At 56.9% G+C, this 16,253-nt stretch overlaps 1 protein-coding gene across 1 annotated transcript in view; it reads right to left on the bottom strand.

The window, feature by feature from the left end:
• ADPRHL1 (ADP-ribosylhydrolase like 1) overlaps positions 1 to 16,253 on the bottom strand; it is a 32,784-nt gene that overhangs the window by 7,559 nt on the left and 8,972 nt on the right. Inside the window, exons 3-7 of the mRNA XM_004423185.3 lie at positions 15,481 to 15,606; positions 13,524 to 13,664; positions 10,354 to 10,481; positions 9,692 to 9,824; positions 8,303 to 8,453 (exon numbers count right to left, since the gene is read on the bottom strand). Of these exons, the coding sequence (XP_004423242.2) occupies positions 8,303 to 8,453; positions 9,692 to 9,824; positions 10,354 to 10,481; positions 13,524 to 13,664; positions 15,481 to 15,606 (679 nt within the window). The remainder of the gene's footprint in view (positions 1 to 8,302; positions 8,454 to 9,691; positions 9,825 to 10,353; positions 10,482 to 13,523; positions 13,665 to 15,480; positions 15,607 to 16,253) is intronic.

Here is a 16,253-nt window from a genome sequence, read left to right as displayed (position 1 = left end):
TCCTCCTGCATGCTCCTCCGTTGTGCTCATCACAGATACACTTGCTTCTTGGCCTGATTGCTTCACATCCGTCTCCGAGGTATTGTGCGAGCGTCTTCACACAGAATGAGACATTAGCTCCTGGCACGTGGCGGGCCCTAGTGTTTGTTGACTGAATTGACACCCATGACTAAGCGTCGTGTGGACGGCCTCCTGCTTCCTCACGCGCCTCTGTTCTGGGCCTCGAGCGCTGATTGTCACACGCATGTGGGAGACCCCAGCCAAATGGGGAGGGTTACGGCAGCCGAGATGGGGATCCCAGCACCAGAGCCTGGCCCTCAGGCCACGTGGATTTTTGGGGTCCAGGACTCCAGTCTCCAGGAGGTGCCCGGAAGCAGCCTCACCTGGTGCGGTGGGGAGGAGGAGCTCCTTGAGCTGCGGCTCACACGGCCAGCCGCCTAGCCCGGAGGTGTTTGCTCCCTTGGTCATGGCAAGCCTCTTCATGACTCTGCGGCTGAGTCATTCAGACGACTGAAATAGCCACACTGGCTGCGTGCTTCGGGGACATTCTGGTGTCTGGATAGAGGCCACAAGGATCAGTCACGTGTGCCCTCACCTGCCACCTCACATGTGAGCCTCTGAGCCCCACAGTCTGACAGGAAGATGAAGAATTGAGGCGCGTCAGATGCCTGTCAACCTCCTGTCTTGGTAGGAGGCGGATTTGGAAGAAGCGAGAGTAACGGAGCTCAGTGTCGATTTACTCCATCACTCATCCATCGTGGGTCAGCGGGTCCGTCTCAGCAACTGGACACCACCTTCCACCCCCTCCATGCCACGGTCTGAGTGCTGATCGTCCGTCTGTTCTGCCTTCGTGACAGTGACGCCAAAGGGGCCACATACTAGGCTGGCCTTGCCGCACATCCTTCTGATGGTACATGATCCCTCACCTGGCTTAGCTGTTCCGCCAGTGCAGGCTTCCACGTCACATGGAGGTTTGTTGGCCAGCTAGAAAGTAAGACATCGCTCAGTGTCCCACTCCGCTAAGAGCCGCCGAAATCTCAACGCCGCGGATCTGCTCCATGCTGCCCACAGGAGCCCCCCTGGTATATGTTACAACTGGCTTTTCTCTACCAACCCAGGGCTAGAGTTTCAAAAAGTTCCCAAATGCTTTCATAATCACATGGAAATGTCTTCATTCCCAGAGAAGGTCAGGATGCTTTTCTGAGATTTATGGGCTGAGAAATAGGGGATTAGCCAGGACCATAAAGTTCTGTTTTGGGTGAGCCCTGCCTTGCCAAGGTGGCCTGGCCCATGAGCCGGCGGCAGTGCCAGGCATGCAGATTCGGGACAACATCCTGGGGCTGTGATGAGAAAGGGAGGCTGCACAACCTCCTTCCTTAAGTCACGTGTGTTTAACCACCACGAACGAACATTCCTCCAGGAATCCGGCCTGCCTGGCTCCGATGGCGGTCTCTGCTCTCCCGAGCTCTCCGTGGGCCGCCCCACCCCAGGACGGACACCATCTTCCCTCTGCAGGATGGTTGTGCAGTGTGTGCTCACACCACCAGGTCACAATAAACCTCTGGGCCACATCCACTGTGGCTGGTGAGCGGGGCTCCTGCTCTCCCTGCAGGGACACTCTACCCTGGTCTCCAGGCCCACAAGCTCCGCCCATCTGGCCTCTGACCAGGCCTCATTCTCTCCGCCTTATACAACGCTCCAGTGGTCCTGCCACGGGTCGGTTCCTAGCTCACTCCTACCCCAGGGCCTTTACACCAGCCCTTCCCTCTGCCTAGCACAGCCTGCTCCCGGGGCTCCACCTGCCCCCTCCTGAGGCCACTCCCTGATCACACAGCCCCTTGGGAGGACACAGCCCCCTGGGAGGACTCTCGAGGTAGCACTATCATTGTCTGAGATCCGGGCACAGTTTCAAACACCTCATGCATATTTTCGTCTGGCTCCCCCACTAGAACGGGCAGGAAGCCGTCTTGTTCTCCTCTTCCCCAGGGCTTGCAGTGAGGTCTGGCCGGGCAGGTCCTCCACAAACGCCTGTGGAAAGGCCTCGTTTGGAGGCTCCAGGTCACCCTGCGCATCGCCATCAGGGGTGAGAGGCTGCAGGCCTGCACGGCTCCTGCTGCACACGGTGCGCCCAGGGGTCCCTTCTCCAGGCTCTCTGCTGCTCTGCTCCGCCTCCCTCGAGCTCAGCCTCCCGAACTTCTGCTTCCTGGCCAGGCCGTGCTCTTCCCCAGCTCCACGCTTTGCCCACACTGAGCCTTCCTGCCTGGAATAGCCACACTCCTGACGAGCTCCTATTCACCCTTCACGACCTAGTTCTGATGCCCCTCCTTAGTGGAGCCTTTCCCAGTGGCCCAGCCACGCTGCCCCCATTGGTCCCACAGAGGCCTCTCAGTGTCCCGCGTGGGGGTGACACTATGGGCCTCTGCACCCCCAAAGCCACCGATCAGAGTGGCTGGCAGGGTGAACTCTCCACAGGACTCTGCGGTGCACTTGTGTGAGGCGGTCCCTTTGTCTGGGCCCCGCTGGCTGCCTGTCCCACTGGACGGGGAGGCAGGCCCAGCACACTCCTCCTTGATCGTCCCGCACCCACCGCACGCCTGGCCTGAAGTAAGAGTGGCTGAGTCCCTGCCCTGCGCGTGGAGGAGTGGGGGCAGCTGCCTGAGAGTCAGCAGTTTGCTCCTCAAAGCCGAGCATGTTTCTCTCTCGTCAGCACTTCCTAGAGGGCTGTCCCAGGGACTCCGGCTCCATGTCCAGCCGCTGTCCCACCGAGTGACCTGCCCCCCGCCGTGGTGGGGCGGACGTGACGGAGCCCGTCTAGGACAGGAACCGAATAGCTTCTTTCAGGGGCCAATGTCAACAGTAGGCCTGCAATAAACGGTCCTAATTTAGTCCTGTTGGTAACTCTGGCTGGCGAGAGGTCACTTGAAATTATAAGGACACAGGAGAGTCACCGTGTGGCGACACATCCCGGCCCGCCTTGGCCACCAGCTGGACGACCCTGGGCATTCACAGACAGGGTCGGACAGCAGACCCTGCTGTCCCTGGCTGAGGTCCTCCACCCGTCCTGGGCCTAAAAAGGCCAGCAGCGTCCAGTCCCTCCAGGCTTTCCCTGGGGGCCGTCCTGGCCAGCAGTGCCTGGACCTCCCCATCCTGCCTTCTCAGCGGGTGCTGGTCTGACCCGGACCTGGCCAGCGCCCACTCTGCCGCTTGCCAGCGCATGTCCTGGGGCAGCGACTGGGTGTCCTCAGCCCCCGTGCCCTCTTCTGAGAAATGGGGTCTCCTAGGCATTGTTGGGAAGACAGGCTCAGTCCCACACGGTGATGGGGACTGCCCCCTGCGTCCTCAGAAAGAAAGGGGCTCAGCCAGGTCACCCCCCACCCCCGATGCTCCAGCGTTTCTCTGGGGGTGGGGGGTGAGATGCTTGTTTCCACGGAGCCGAGCCCCTTGCGACCTGGTTGTGAAGTTCGTCCTGGGCCCTCTGTTCACAGGTGACCTGCACTTGCCCTTTCCAGCTCTCGTAGGACAAGCCTGGGGCCAGCCTGCCCCGCTCCTGCCCTCTCTGCCCCACACACTTGCCCACTTGCCCCATGCGGCATCTCCCTCCCGCCGCCCTTACACGGCGCTCTGCGGGCCCTGAGGACCCTCCTGCAGCTCTCGGCCGTGACCTCCCGGAGCAGGCCCATCCTGCTGCCTGGAGCCGTGAAGGCCAGGCGGGGCAGTGCTCCCTTCCCACCCACCTGCACACCCCAGCACCTGGCAGGGCCCTCGCACAGTGGGCAGTCAATAAACGCCTCCCCTCGTGTGACTTTAGAGGCACCTATGGGCTCAGAAGAGGCCGAATGAGGAGCTGGGCCGCCTCCCTGTCTGCTCCCACCTCTGCGGCTGGCCAACCCCTGTGTTTCCTCCCCAGGGCACCCCCTCCCCACCAGGGACCGGACAGTGGTCTGGGGCAGCCGAGAGCCAGTCCACATGGCTATCACGCAGTGTGCCCACAGAGCCAGTTCTGATGCTGACGGCTGGTCATAGCTGGTGAGTAGCATGTTAACAGCAGCTGTTTTTCTAGTCAAGCAACAGATGTCTGTGGACGGTTCTGGATGCCGTTAGTGACCAGGGAGCTCACAGTTGAGACTGTGCTAACGCGTCAGAGGCAGAGGCCTGGAGCTCTGTCCCCAGAAATAAACCTGGCTGAGGGATGGTAGGCGGCCGCCTGGGCTGGGGTACCCCGAGGTCTTGCACCTGCATCTCACGGCCTGGCCCAGGCTCTGGGGGAGAAAGGGACGTCTGTCCAACCCAGGCTGGCCGAGGCCCCGAGTGCTGGATGCTGTTCCAGCTCCCAAGATGTAACAAGTGAGCCCTGTGTGCTCGAGATCCTCCCCACACCTGACGACAACTGCTGTGTGTGTGTGGCTGCGTCTGTGTCTGTGTGTGTCTCTGTGTGTGTCTGAGTCTGCATGTGTGTCTGTATCTGTGTGTGTGTGTATCTGGATGTGGGTGTCTCTGTGTGTGTGTCTGTGTGTGTGTGTGTGTATCTGGATGTGTGTCTCTGTGTGTGTGTGTGTATCTGGATGTGTGTGTTTCTGTGTGTGTGTGTATCTGGATGTGTGTGTCTGTGTGTGTGTGTGTGTATCTGGGTGTGGGTGCATCTCTGTGTGTGTCTCTGTGTGTGTGTGTATCTGGATGTGGGTGTCTCTGTGTGTGTGTCTCTGTGTGTGTGTGTATCTGGATGTGTGTCTCTGTGTGTGTGTCTCTGTGTGTGTGTGTGTATCTGGATGTGTGTGTCTCTGTGTGTGTGTGTATCTGGATGTGTGTGTCTGTGTGTGTGTGTGTGTGTATCTGGGTGTGGGTGCATCTCTGTGTGTCTCTGTGTGTGTGTGTATCTGGATGAGTGTGTCTCTGTGTGTGTGTGTATCTGGGTGTGGGTGCAGCTCTGTGTGTGTCTGTGTGTGTGTATCTGGATGTGTGTGTCTCTGTGTGTGTGTGTATCTGGATGTGGGTGTCTCTGTGTGTGTGTCTCTGTGTGTGTGTGTATCTGGGTGTGGGTGCAGCTCTGTGTGTGTCTGTGTGTGTGTATCTGGATGTGTGTGTCTCTGTGTGTGTCTGTGTCTGTGTGGGTATCTGGATGTATGTCTGTGTGTGTATCTGTGCATATCTCTGTGTGTGTATGTGCACGTCTGAATGTGTACAGTGAGCAAGTGACAATAATAGGTGGGTGTGGCCCTGTATTAGCAGCTCGCAAAGCGGGTGAAGGGAGTGTGGGAGTTTTTTGGGCTATTTTGTGACTTTTTGCATGTTTGGAAACCAACCATCAGGACGGGACAGGAAGGAAACAAAGCCAGGGTGACAAGGGCGTTTTGTGTTCCCCGAGGGGTCTCCCTGGGGATCCAGGGCGGTGGAGACGTCTCGGGAATTAGTGGTGGCGGGAGGTTAAGACGGGTCGTCAGACAGGCTGCGTCTGAGTCCCCTCCCGGCTCATGAACGGCCCGACCTCTGGGCATTGTGTCCTCCTCTGCAGGACGGGCCAGTCACCGCGCCCACGCTGCACCTCCCACGAGGGAGCCACGGTCGTGTGAAACACCAGAGCAGCGGTGGTCTTGGGTAGAGGCCTGGGCCTGAGGCAGCCCCGAGAGTGCGCCGTGGTGGTGCGGACCCTCAAATGGCCTTCTGACATCGTGATCAATCAGCCCCGTGTGGGCTTCCCCGCTGTCAGAGGGGAGTGACCACGTCTGCCAAACCCGCCACGTGTCTGGCTTCCAGATTCCAAAACATCAGGATAAATGGTCTGAAATCTAAATGCAAAATCTCTTAACCAAAGAGTTTGGGGACATGAATTGAACAAAATCAGCCTGAAGTCTGGAAACTTCTGAGCAGTGCAGGGACCCGCTGCAATAGTGGAGCCGGGTGCCCATCCCTGGGGACGCAGGAGGCCACCAGAATGCAGACCCTTCCTGCCGGCACTAGGTCCCAGCCACATCAGGCTCTCCGTCAGCCTGGTGCCTGCATGAACAACAGCTGTGCTATTGGCGGAGATTCATTCCTTTTCAGAAGAGATGGGGAAGCAACATTTTGAAGTAAACATAAGGAGCAGTGTTTAAAAGTGTCACTTAAGAAAAGGATACAACTTAAAACTGCATCAATGGGGTCCAATTATGTGAATTACGGCACACGTGTAAACAGAGTCTCAGGCAACAGTTAAAAAGACTGAGGTAGACACACGTGTGATGATATAGAAAAATATTCAAAAACCCGGTTTAGTGAAAAATGCCAAAAGGAAACCATTGTGTATTTGTGGAGAGAAATCGTGTGTGTGTGTGTGTGTGTGTGTGTGTACAACACAGAAATGCGAGTATGCCACACACATGGCCCTGACCGTATGTGAAGAAACGTTTCTGGAAGGATCCCCAAGGAATCGTGCTGGGCCTGGCCGAGTGACTCTGCATGACGCTTTGGAAGGATCTTGCCCTCCTCACGCACTGTTCACAGCATTTGAGCTTCTGAAGCTGTGTGTGTTGCCTTTATAATAAAATGAAATCAACGAGTATCAAATTTTTAAAAGTTTGAGTAGGTGTGGTATTCACCTCATTACTGTTTATGGTTTTTTCTTTTCCGCTTTTGCATTTCTCTATAACAGGAAATAAGATGGGGGGACAGTTTCATTCTTATTTTATGGTCTATGGATTTTCGTTTATGTGTTTTAATCTGTAATCGCTGTGAGTAGACTCACTCCCTGATTCTCTAGGACAGATTTAATTCTCCTAAATGGTCAATAAGATGGAGACCAAGCAGCTTCTTCTAATCTGCTTGCACCCGACTTATTTGAGGCTGGCTTCTCCTCTGCACTGCGGAGCGGACAGGGCCCCTGTTGGGTAAGCCTGTGAACGGGATCTCACTCCAGAACAGTGACCATGTGGCTGTGCCTCTAGGAAAAGCGTCAATCACTTTACCTGGGCTTCTCTTCCTGGAAGACAATTCTCTTCTCATCTCCCACACCCACTAACTCTGCTGGGCCCTGCCTGCTGGAGGCGAGTGGGGTGGGAGCCCTTCCCCAGCCTGTCCATCTTTCCGCCTCTTCTGACTGAAAAGCTTCAGCAGCGGCAAAGATTAGTTTAGTTATTCAGGGGGACACTTTGGTGCAATCTGCGTGGCATATGACGGCCCCCAGGGTTTCGTCATCGAGACCTTCACACCTTCCTAAGAACGGAGAGTGATGGATTCTACAGAAACCCACCGTCTCTCCTGTCCCCACAGCCCAGGGCAACAGGGGTGAGGAGGAACGGGAAGAGGGCCCAGTGGTCCCAGGAGGCCTCAGCGCCCGAGTCTCTGCAGCAAGCGTCCTGAGGGCTCTGGGGACAGGCTGGCTGTGCTCACAGGAGGGCCTTCAAGAAAAGACCTGCAATCACCAAGACAGGTCCAGCCAAGCCACCCAAGCGCTGGGTTACACATCAGTCACCAACTGCAGTTTTGTTCACACCAGATGCCACTTCAGAAAGATCGCGTCCAAGGCTATTTTTAACGAGAGCAAGTGTTCTCTTTTTCACGACTCAGAGAGAGAACCTCCAGCCACAGGAACAGCTCTGTCTCCTTGTCCTCGAGCCGGACCCGACCCCCAAGGGCGAGACAGCTGCGGACCACAGAGGGGGCGGGAGGGTGGGGCTGTACAAGAGCCCGCTAGGTCCTGGTTTTCCCAGTCAGCTGTCCCAAAAGAGGCGGGTTTTGTGGCTCTAGTGTGAGTAAAACGCGGGCTGGCAAGTTAGAGGCTGTGCCCTGGCTGTGTCCTGAGCAGCAACACGACTGTTCTGCGTGAGAACACGGCAGTGAGCAGGCAGACGCAGTGCGGACGCCCCTGAGGGAGTCAGGGGAGTCCGGGGAGTTGCCGAAACGCATGTGTAAGAGCTAGAAACCTCGATGGAAGCTCTGCGGCCGGTGGGCCCATCTGAGCAGAGGCGTCGTGGTTAGTGTTATTGAAGTGAGTCAGCAAACAGCATTAGTTTTGCACCAGAATAAAATACACCAATTGTCCAAGAGGCAACTTGTGACCACTGTATTTGCAGGTTTGAGGGCAGCAAATCCAACGTGGCGTCAATAACGCACTCAGTTTGGGCTGGGATAGGAAAAATACTCCCGTAGGACAAACAATGTATTTTATGCAGCAATAGGGTTCTGAGATTGGGAGGGAGGGTTAAGGTGTGATGTGGCCGGTTAGGCGGGGTTCTTGGCGAGCTGGGAGCTGCGCTTGCGTTGCCTGTGGACACCCCTGGGCACCCAGAGCCGGAATCGGCTCCCAGGAGGGGATGGTAGAGGGCTTTACTTCTCCTCCGTGGACAGGCGGTAGAGGGCTGTGCCCAGGCGTCTCAGCTCCTCCTGCTCCAGGCCTTGGTACAGGCCCGCGGGAACGGTATCCAGGCCGTGCAGCAGTCCAAACAGGCAGCCCGCGATGGTCCCCGTGGCCCCACTCTCACCTGGAACGGAGACAGAGGTCCTCAGGGGGGCCGAGGGCAGGGCGGGAAGGGGCGATCTCTGAGAACCCAACACTAATCAGGGCCAAGGCCGTCTTAGAGACCCTTCCTGGCTGACCACCCCAGGGCAGACAGCGCCAGGCCTTTCTCAGCCTCCTCCGACTCCTGCCGATCCCAGTTCTGCTCTGGGCAGCACCCCACGGGCCCTGGGGTCTCCCTTCCTCCCTCCTTGAACACACACGATCGTGCGCAGAAGCCTTTGCGTCTCCAGGGTCTGGCGCTCAGGGAGACCAAGTCCTGCGGGGACAGGTCCCGAGGGCTCCTCCCCTCCAGGCTCTCCTGGGCTCCCCGAGTCCACGCGGGCTCCTCCGTCCCTCGCTGTCCACACCTCCTGCTCTCAGCTACTGGGGCTGGAGGATGGCTGCCCTCTGCCGGGCCCCTCCTCTCAGGCTCACAACCCGCCGCTGCCCTTGGCTCCCACCGCCCTCCCCTCCTCGTCCCCAGCTGGGAGCCCCCAGGATCTCACGGGAGCCCTGTTGGCCCCCTGGGAAGCGCTGTCATCTCAACCCTCTCGGCACCAGGAACAGTGGGCAGACCTGATAACAGTCACTGTGAGGGGGACGGAGAATCAGCGCCCAGCGGCCCCTCTAATTTCACACTCAGAGAAAATGGGCGCCTGGGAGTGAAGCAAACCCACCCAGCCGTGGGACGGGGACTGCTGCCACCGAAAGGCTCGTGCTGAGCTGTGGGCACTGGCCTTGAACTGTCTCAACAGCCCCTCAAGGGGGGTCCTCGCCTTTCACAGAGACAGGCCCGGAACCGGGATTCGAATTTGGGGCCACCTGACTCCAAAGTGCGACCTCTGTGGCCACAGAGTCTGCAGGGGAGCCGAGACGAGAGGACGGGGATCACAGAGAGAACTCTGCGAGGCCAGCACCAGTGGAACCCGAGCACTCTTGAACCCGCCGCCCCCAGGGAGAGGAGCCCCACCCCCCACCACACCCTCTCCGGGCTCAGACTCCCGCGGGCCCCATGAGGGAGCGCCGTGGCCTGCCTGCGGCCTGTCACCTCCGTGCTCGAGACGCTGGGGCCAGCGCCCCGTCTAGAGAAGGACACACATTCTGGGGGCAGGAGGCCGGCCCCTCATGCCTGCAGCCCTGACGCCCCGACAAGGTGCTCTGGGATGAGGAGGGGGCACTGGCCGCCGGGAAGCCCAAGACCATTAAAGAAGGAAATCTCACCTCCGTGAAACATGGCCCGGTGGCAGAGCTCTGTCCAGTTCTTCCCGGCTCCTAAGAGCGCGTCATACGCAATCATGGGGGCATCGTGGCCCCGCCGTCCCCCTCGACCCTCCGAGCTCCATCTCCTGTAGGTCTGAAGAAAGAGCCCCGGGTCAGAGGCACGTGCCAAACCAGAACCATGACAGTCTGCGCTAGAGCATGGCATCCCAGGTCATCCCACGGACGGCCGTTCATGCACTCGCTGTGCACTTATGGGGCGCCACCTGTGTGCAGGCGTTGCCCCAGGGCGGGGATGCAGGGTGAGCGGGAAGGACTCACTTCATGGCCCTCACACTCCCACCACTCAGACAGACGCCCGCAGATAAACAGCGTAACAGCGTGCCGGGGCCGCACAGTCGGACGGGAACTGGAGCTGCACGCAGGGACTGAGAGTGTGTGACGGGCTGTTAGGACAGCATGGCAGGGAGCCACCATGCGGTGACCTTCAGTCCGAGCCAGGCAAGAGACAACAGGGTCTCCCTTGGCCCCTGCCCACGTCTACGGCCCGGGCAGCCCCACTGGACGGGCCCTATAGGCGGTGACGCTGTCCAGGTGCGGGTGGCTCCTCAGCCTGGGGCCCCGACAGCTCCTGCCCGCTGCCGTCTCACACCCGCGAGACTCACCTTCTCCCTCTCCTCCGCGTCATAGTGGTCGGGAAACGTGGCTTTACTTTCCGTGTCTTCGCTGATTTTTCTCTCCTCCAAGTAAAACTGCCACTTAGCTTCAAAGTAAAACCAGTGCTCCTGGTACTCTGAAGGGAAAGAGCAGGGTGGGCAGGGTGTGATGGCCCTCCAGCTGGGGCGCGGGGCAGGGGTGGGCCCGGAGACCTCGTGGGCGCAGAAGGTGTGGGGGCCCGGGAGAGCCTGCACCTGGCCTTAGCATCGCTCCAGACGTGAGAAAATGCTCAAATTTGTCGCTACCTTGAAACAACAGCAAGGAAGATGGAGATGGGGAAAAAAGCAACTCAAAGAACTGCTTAACTATATTCTGAATCGAAGGTAGCAATTGCAATATTTTGAAGCACATTCTCTAGAAAATTCGGAACCTGTGTATTTTCATTAATTCAATACTGTGACTGCAAGGTAGGGAGAGAGGGCGTTTCCTCATTCCTAGTTGCCAGCCTGGCGTCCAAGCCCAGAGGTGCTGACCCTACTCAGAGGCCTTTGGTGAAGAGGACTTTGCCTCGGCAACGAGTTGGAGCAGCAGCTGCACTGGTCACGAGGCCATCAGGGCCTCGGTGTCCTCAGCGTGGCGCTATCGTGCGCACGTGATCCGTCCCCCTGGGCAGCCACCAAGGGGTGAGCGGAGTGGGCGGGTGGGGGGCCGGGAAGGCCCTGGGGGAGTGACTGGCTCACAATGAGCCACAGACGCCACCGTGCCTGTCTGTGGTTGGGGAGTCGGAGAACACAGCCGTGACCGCGGATGGGCCGCTGTCACTGCTGCAGAGGGAAGCCGTGCTCCTGCCACTGCCTTGTCGCCACAGGGGCGCCAGGAGGTGCCTGGGGCGGGTCCTGGGCCGCGGTTCCAGGTGGCCGAGGGAATCACAGGCCCTCGGAAATCCTGGCCCCCCTCTATTTTACAAAACTAAAGGTGAAACCGGCTTACGGTCTGTTTCAGTGAAATGAGGTTAAAAGTGAAGACAAAAGCAAGGGGGCGGGACGGGATTCACAGGTCCCGCTGTACCCATGCCAGGCCAATTCGCAGGGGCCCTCCTCTATCCTATCGTACCGATAACAACGCTGTATCAAGAGTTGTTTTGCAGGGTCAAGGAGCATAAACTGCAAGTCCTGTAGCTGGAGCGTGCTGAGAAGATGGAAACCCTGTCCTCAGAAGACCTCGAGCCGCCTAGGAACCACAAGTTCCCCAACTACAGAACTCAGTGTGAAGAGAGTGGAGTGGGGAGCCTGACGAGAACTGAGGGGTCCCTGCGTTTGCAGCACAGTGGACTCTACACTCCCACCCTCCAGTCAGATCCCACAAGTTAGCATTTCGCATGAGCACTCCCACTGCCCGCTCCTTAGAAGTCTGTGCCCACTTCAGCTGGGGAGACAGACCTGAGCCTTCCTCCTGTCGCCCTGCTGGTCAGCCATGCAACAGAGCTCTTTCTTCTCTCAGAAGCCGCTGCTGTAGTTTTGGCTTCTACACGCACCCAGCAGCGAGCTTTTGCTCAGTCACACCGTTAGCCCTGCAGAGACCTGTGACCCATCCCTGCCAGCGTGCCTATGGGGTGTGGGTGCAAACTCAGAACTCAGCCTCTTCCCCAGGTCAATGCCCAGTCAACTTTGGAAACAGATATCCAAACATGAAAACACGGAGGAATCTTCGAGTTGTCCTAACGCCGATGGATGTTTCACGGACCAAGCAGAAGGCCCCAGAAGAACGTTCCCTGGGGTGTTCTACAGAGCACGGTTCTCTCTGGACAATTTTAGGTGCTCTGTGTCATACAAGGTCATAAAACTCCAGTTAAACAAATTTAAAATTAAACACAATGATCTGGCCAGTGACCCTCCTCCCCGTTTCTGTTCACGGAACACCTGTGACTACTGTTCTTCCGACAACACTGGGGAAAACGCTGTGCGTGCTAGAGTTCCGGGGTCAGTCCATCGGTATGATGTGAACTGAGTAGCCATGTCGCTTCACACTCTGATACCATCTGCCCGTCTCTTTCAGGTGGGTTAAGGTGATCCTGCTGGCTTGGGGAGATGACCAGCCCTGTGACCACAGACCAGCCTCCCCAGGGCTGGAGAGAGGGGGTACTGCTCGGGCATTCACGTTCGCTGTGAGCATGGAGGTTTCTCACTTCCCCTCGGAACAGGGTCCCGTGGATAAGAGTTTTCCAGCACGCAGTCCAGGCAGGTGTAAATGCTCCACATTCAAATCCTCCACCTCTCTCTCCCCCAGTACAAACTGGATAACTTATTCTAGAAAGTCTCCTGACAACTGAAGACTATGAAAGGCCCCACGAAGCTGCCCGAATTCCTCATGCAGCTCACGTCCCTCTCAGGGTGAAAGAATCCTCCGGAAGAGCCAGCCACCTGAGAAGAGAGCCAGGGGTTTGCTGGTCCTGCACCCGCTGTGCCGGGTCTGGTGCCTCGGGGAACTCATGGGAAGGGGTGCAGGCTGAGAAGAGCACAGGAGGCTTCCAGACCGCCAGCAGCCCTGTGACCCCCTGGGACTTTGCTGGATGCGCTGAGGAATGCCTCACTCGTGGCCAGAAGGAGTGTGAGCCATTTGACGACAGGTTTGGGGTGAACTGAGACAGACGGAGGTTCCCAGGAGTGCATGTCATCAGTGGGCACAGATCTCTGTCTGGCTTCCGTGTGGGAGACTGGAAAGTCTCTGGGGCCAGGCACAGCTGTCCACTAGGTCAAGGAGCAGTGTGGACTTCAGTGTTGATGTCCCTCGTCCCTTGATGAAGAATGGGCTACTTAAGGACAATTTGGAAAATGAAATCTAAGTATGCACCCCACCCTTTCTGGCTGCAGTCAGAGCCAGGGGGTCGGTCTCTGCAGAGGCCTTGGGTGGGAGACACAGCAGCCGGCCCGCTGTGGACCATGCACGCCTGGGGCCTCCTGCGCAGGCGCTGCCCTCAGGCCAAGCAACACCCCACACCTTCTTTGTGTGGTCAGCCTGCTCACACGGACCCCAGGGGGATGCTCTTGGTTTCATCGTGGGGAGAGCATACCTTGACCTCTAGGGGGCCGAGTCTGTCCAAATCTGCTCTGAGTGTGAATTGAGACCACCCTCTCTTGAGACCACACACCCCAGTGTGACAGGAGGAGGCCAGGCTCACCTGCCAGGTGCCGGATAGTCTTCTTGCAATATTCTTCGGCGAGCGGGATGGTCCTCATCATGTCCCTCCCCCACTGTTCGAGCGGCTTCCCTTGTATGGCGTAAGATGCAAACAGGGCTGTGCACAGGGACCCGAGGAAGCCTGGAGGGTGGTGGGGAGAGAGGGACCATGACACTGGGCCACACCCACACTCTGGGACGCCAGAGCCGCCCTTGACCAGGTGTTGGACCCCGGGCAATCACTTTGCGCATTTTGACCTTCCATTTCCTCTCTGCACAAAGAGAGTATAACACCCACCTTGGGATGACCCCAAGCACGGGTGAGTGCCCGCCAGGCCTCCCATGGTGAACGGCCACGCAAAGACCACCCCTGCCCTAGAAAGGGTACCGGCAAAGACCACCCCTGCCCTAGAAAGGGCACTGCCATCTCCCTTGCCTTGGTGGCTTTCTGGCCACCCCACGAGGCATCAGGTACAGATGAGGTCAAGGGCAGGGATAAGCACCTTGTTCTCACACCTGGGCTTCAGTTACTGTCCTGACCACCTGCCCTGCCTCCTGTCACGGAGGGTGTCAGCTCGAGTCTAGGACAATGCACGCTGTTGTAAAAGTTGTGACACTTGCTGCTGGAGGTGGTTCAAAACTTGAAAAGGAGAGTGGAGTTAAAACGCACCTCCCTGTATTAATCATGTGCAATCAAACCCTTAAAACACTTCGTTCATCATCCTAGAAACATAGAGACTGTTTAACCATGAAGCATGTGAAACAACATTTCTTTAATTAGAGTGGGCAACATGTTAAACCCAGACTCCTGCCCTCATTGCATTGTTTCCAAATGCTCGATGGTCTCGTGTTTGAAGGTGTTGATGTTTCTTTTACTTCTAGTTGAACCAGGTAGTGAGCAGACGTCCGGCGTTAGCTCCTGTCCAACTATCCAAGATGTTGCCAACCAGTGAAACTGTATGCCTTTCTGCTTAAATTTTAAAGATAGAACGAACTTATTTGTGGAGTTCGTGGCTTAGCCTGTCACTGCCTGGGTGAACTTGTCATCCACTCACCGGGTTCTAGTCGCACGTAAGCGTGCTTTCCGGTAGGGCACAGGGGCCCCTCGCAACCTCTGTGAGCGACATCAGCTAAAATGGACACCAAAGGTGACCTTGAAACGGGAGCACAGTCACTGGAGAGCAGCTGGTGGCCTCCGGACTGCTGGTGGGGAGGGGCACGTCCCCCGCCTCGCTGTGATTTAAGGGCAGTTACAGGTATAAGAGTTTCAAGTCATCCTTCTTTTTTAAAATTAGGCACTGACTGCTTTTCTGAGTCACGTCTCACAGTCAGGCACTGGGCCGCCCGCCTGCCCTCCCTCTGTGTGATGGACGTGTGGTGGAAATCTCAGGACGCAGCCGGCCCCACTGCACACGCCATGCGGCGGGAGTGTGCTACGAGTCTTCCATTCTACTCCCTCTTTTCCTCCGACACAACAGGTGGGCATGGTTCCTGTTCCATAATTGTCCCTATGTTGCAGGTGAGGAAACGGAGGCACCGGTGGCTAAGTGACTCGGTCCAGCTCACACAGTCAGGGAGTGGTCTGTGGGCTCACAGCCCCGGCAAACGGTGCCCGACCCTGGGCTGTTGACAAAATCATATAAACGCTAATTCCCACGACTTCAACCCAGATCCTAGCCTCGTGCGGATAACTGGTGCGGCCCTCTTTCTTTCATTCTGACGTGAACGATATTGAAACCAGTGAGAATTCTTTCCCTGGCACAGTTTCTCCAACATCACCACGCTTATTGCTAATCCTGCTTTTAGGCTGAAAACAGATTTTAAGCAGAACTGAAGATTAAAAAACCCAAGTCTGCCAACAAATATCATATCAAACAATGGTTGTGATCTCGTGAGATTCCCGTCCGTCTGTTGGGCGGAGAGCTGCACGACAGGCACCGGTCGGCGGCCAGCGTTACCTGTGGGGTGGTTGTGGGTCATCCTGCCGCACTCGATGCCGACCTCGATCAGGGTCTCCAGCCGCTCTGGCTTCCAGTACCGCATGCCGATGCACATCGCCTTGGTGGCAGCTCCAAATCCTGAACCTACAGGGAATGTGAAATACCTGAATTTAGACTTTTGCTCCAATAATTCCACCTCTGCCAATCTAGCTTTCATGAATAATCTGAAAATGTACAAAAATTTATGTAATAACATGTTTATCATAGTGTCATTTAAATGAGTGAAAAATAGGCAAACCACTCAAATGACTGACAAAGAAAAGAGATTAAACAAATTGCCATGCATCCATAGTTGGAATGATATTTAGCCATTAAAAATAGACTTTGGGGGGCTGGCCCCGTGGTTTAGCAGTCAAGTGTGTGCGCTCCACTACTGGCGGCCCGGGTTCAGATCCCGGGTGCGCACTGACACACCGCTTGTCAGGCCATGCTGAGGCCGTGTCCCACGTACAGCAACTAGAAGGATGTACAACTATGACATACAACTATCTACTGGGGCTTTGGGGAGAAAAAGGGAAACAAAGGAGGAGGATTGGCAATAGATGTTAGCTCAGGGCCGGTCTTCCTCAGCAAAAAAAAAAAAGAGGAGGATTGGCATGGATGTTAGGTCAGGGCTGATCTTCCTCACACACACACACACAAAAATAGACTTTTTGAAGGCCTGGGGAAATGCTTATAATATGCTCCTACTTGGCAAAAATATAGGAGACAACTGACCACACAATATGCTT

Source organism: Ceratotherium simum, chromosome 10, assembly GCF_057802395.1.
Source record: "Ceratotherium simum simum isolate JZ-2026a chromosome 10, ASM5780239v1, whole genome shotgun sequence".
In the NCBI taxonomy this organism is placed as follows: Eukaryota; Metazoa; Chordata; class Mammalia; order Perissodactyla; family Rhinocerotidae; genus Ceratotherium; species Ceratotherium simum.
Note: the sequence above shows the minus strand (reverse complement) of the source record. Positions and strands in the feature narration are given on the sequence as shown.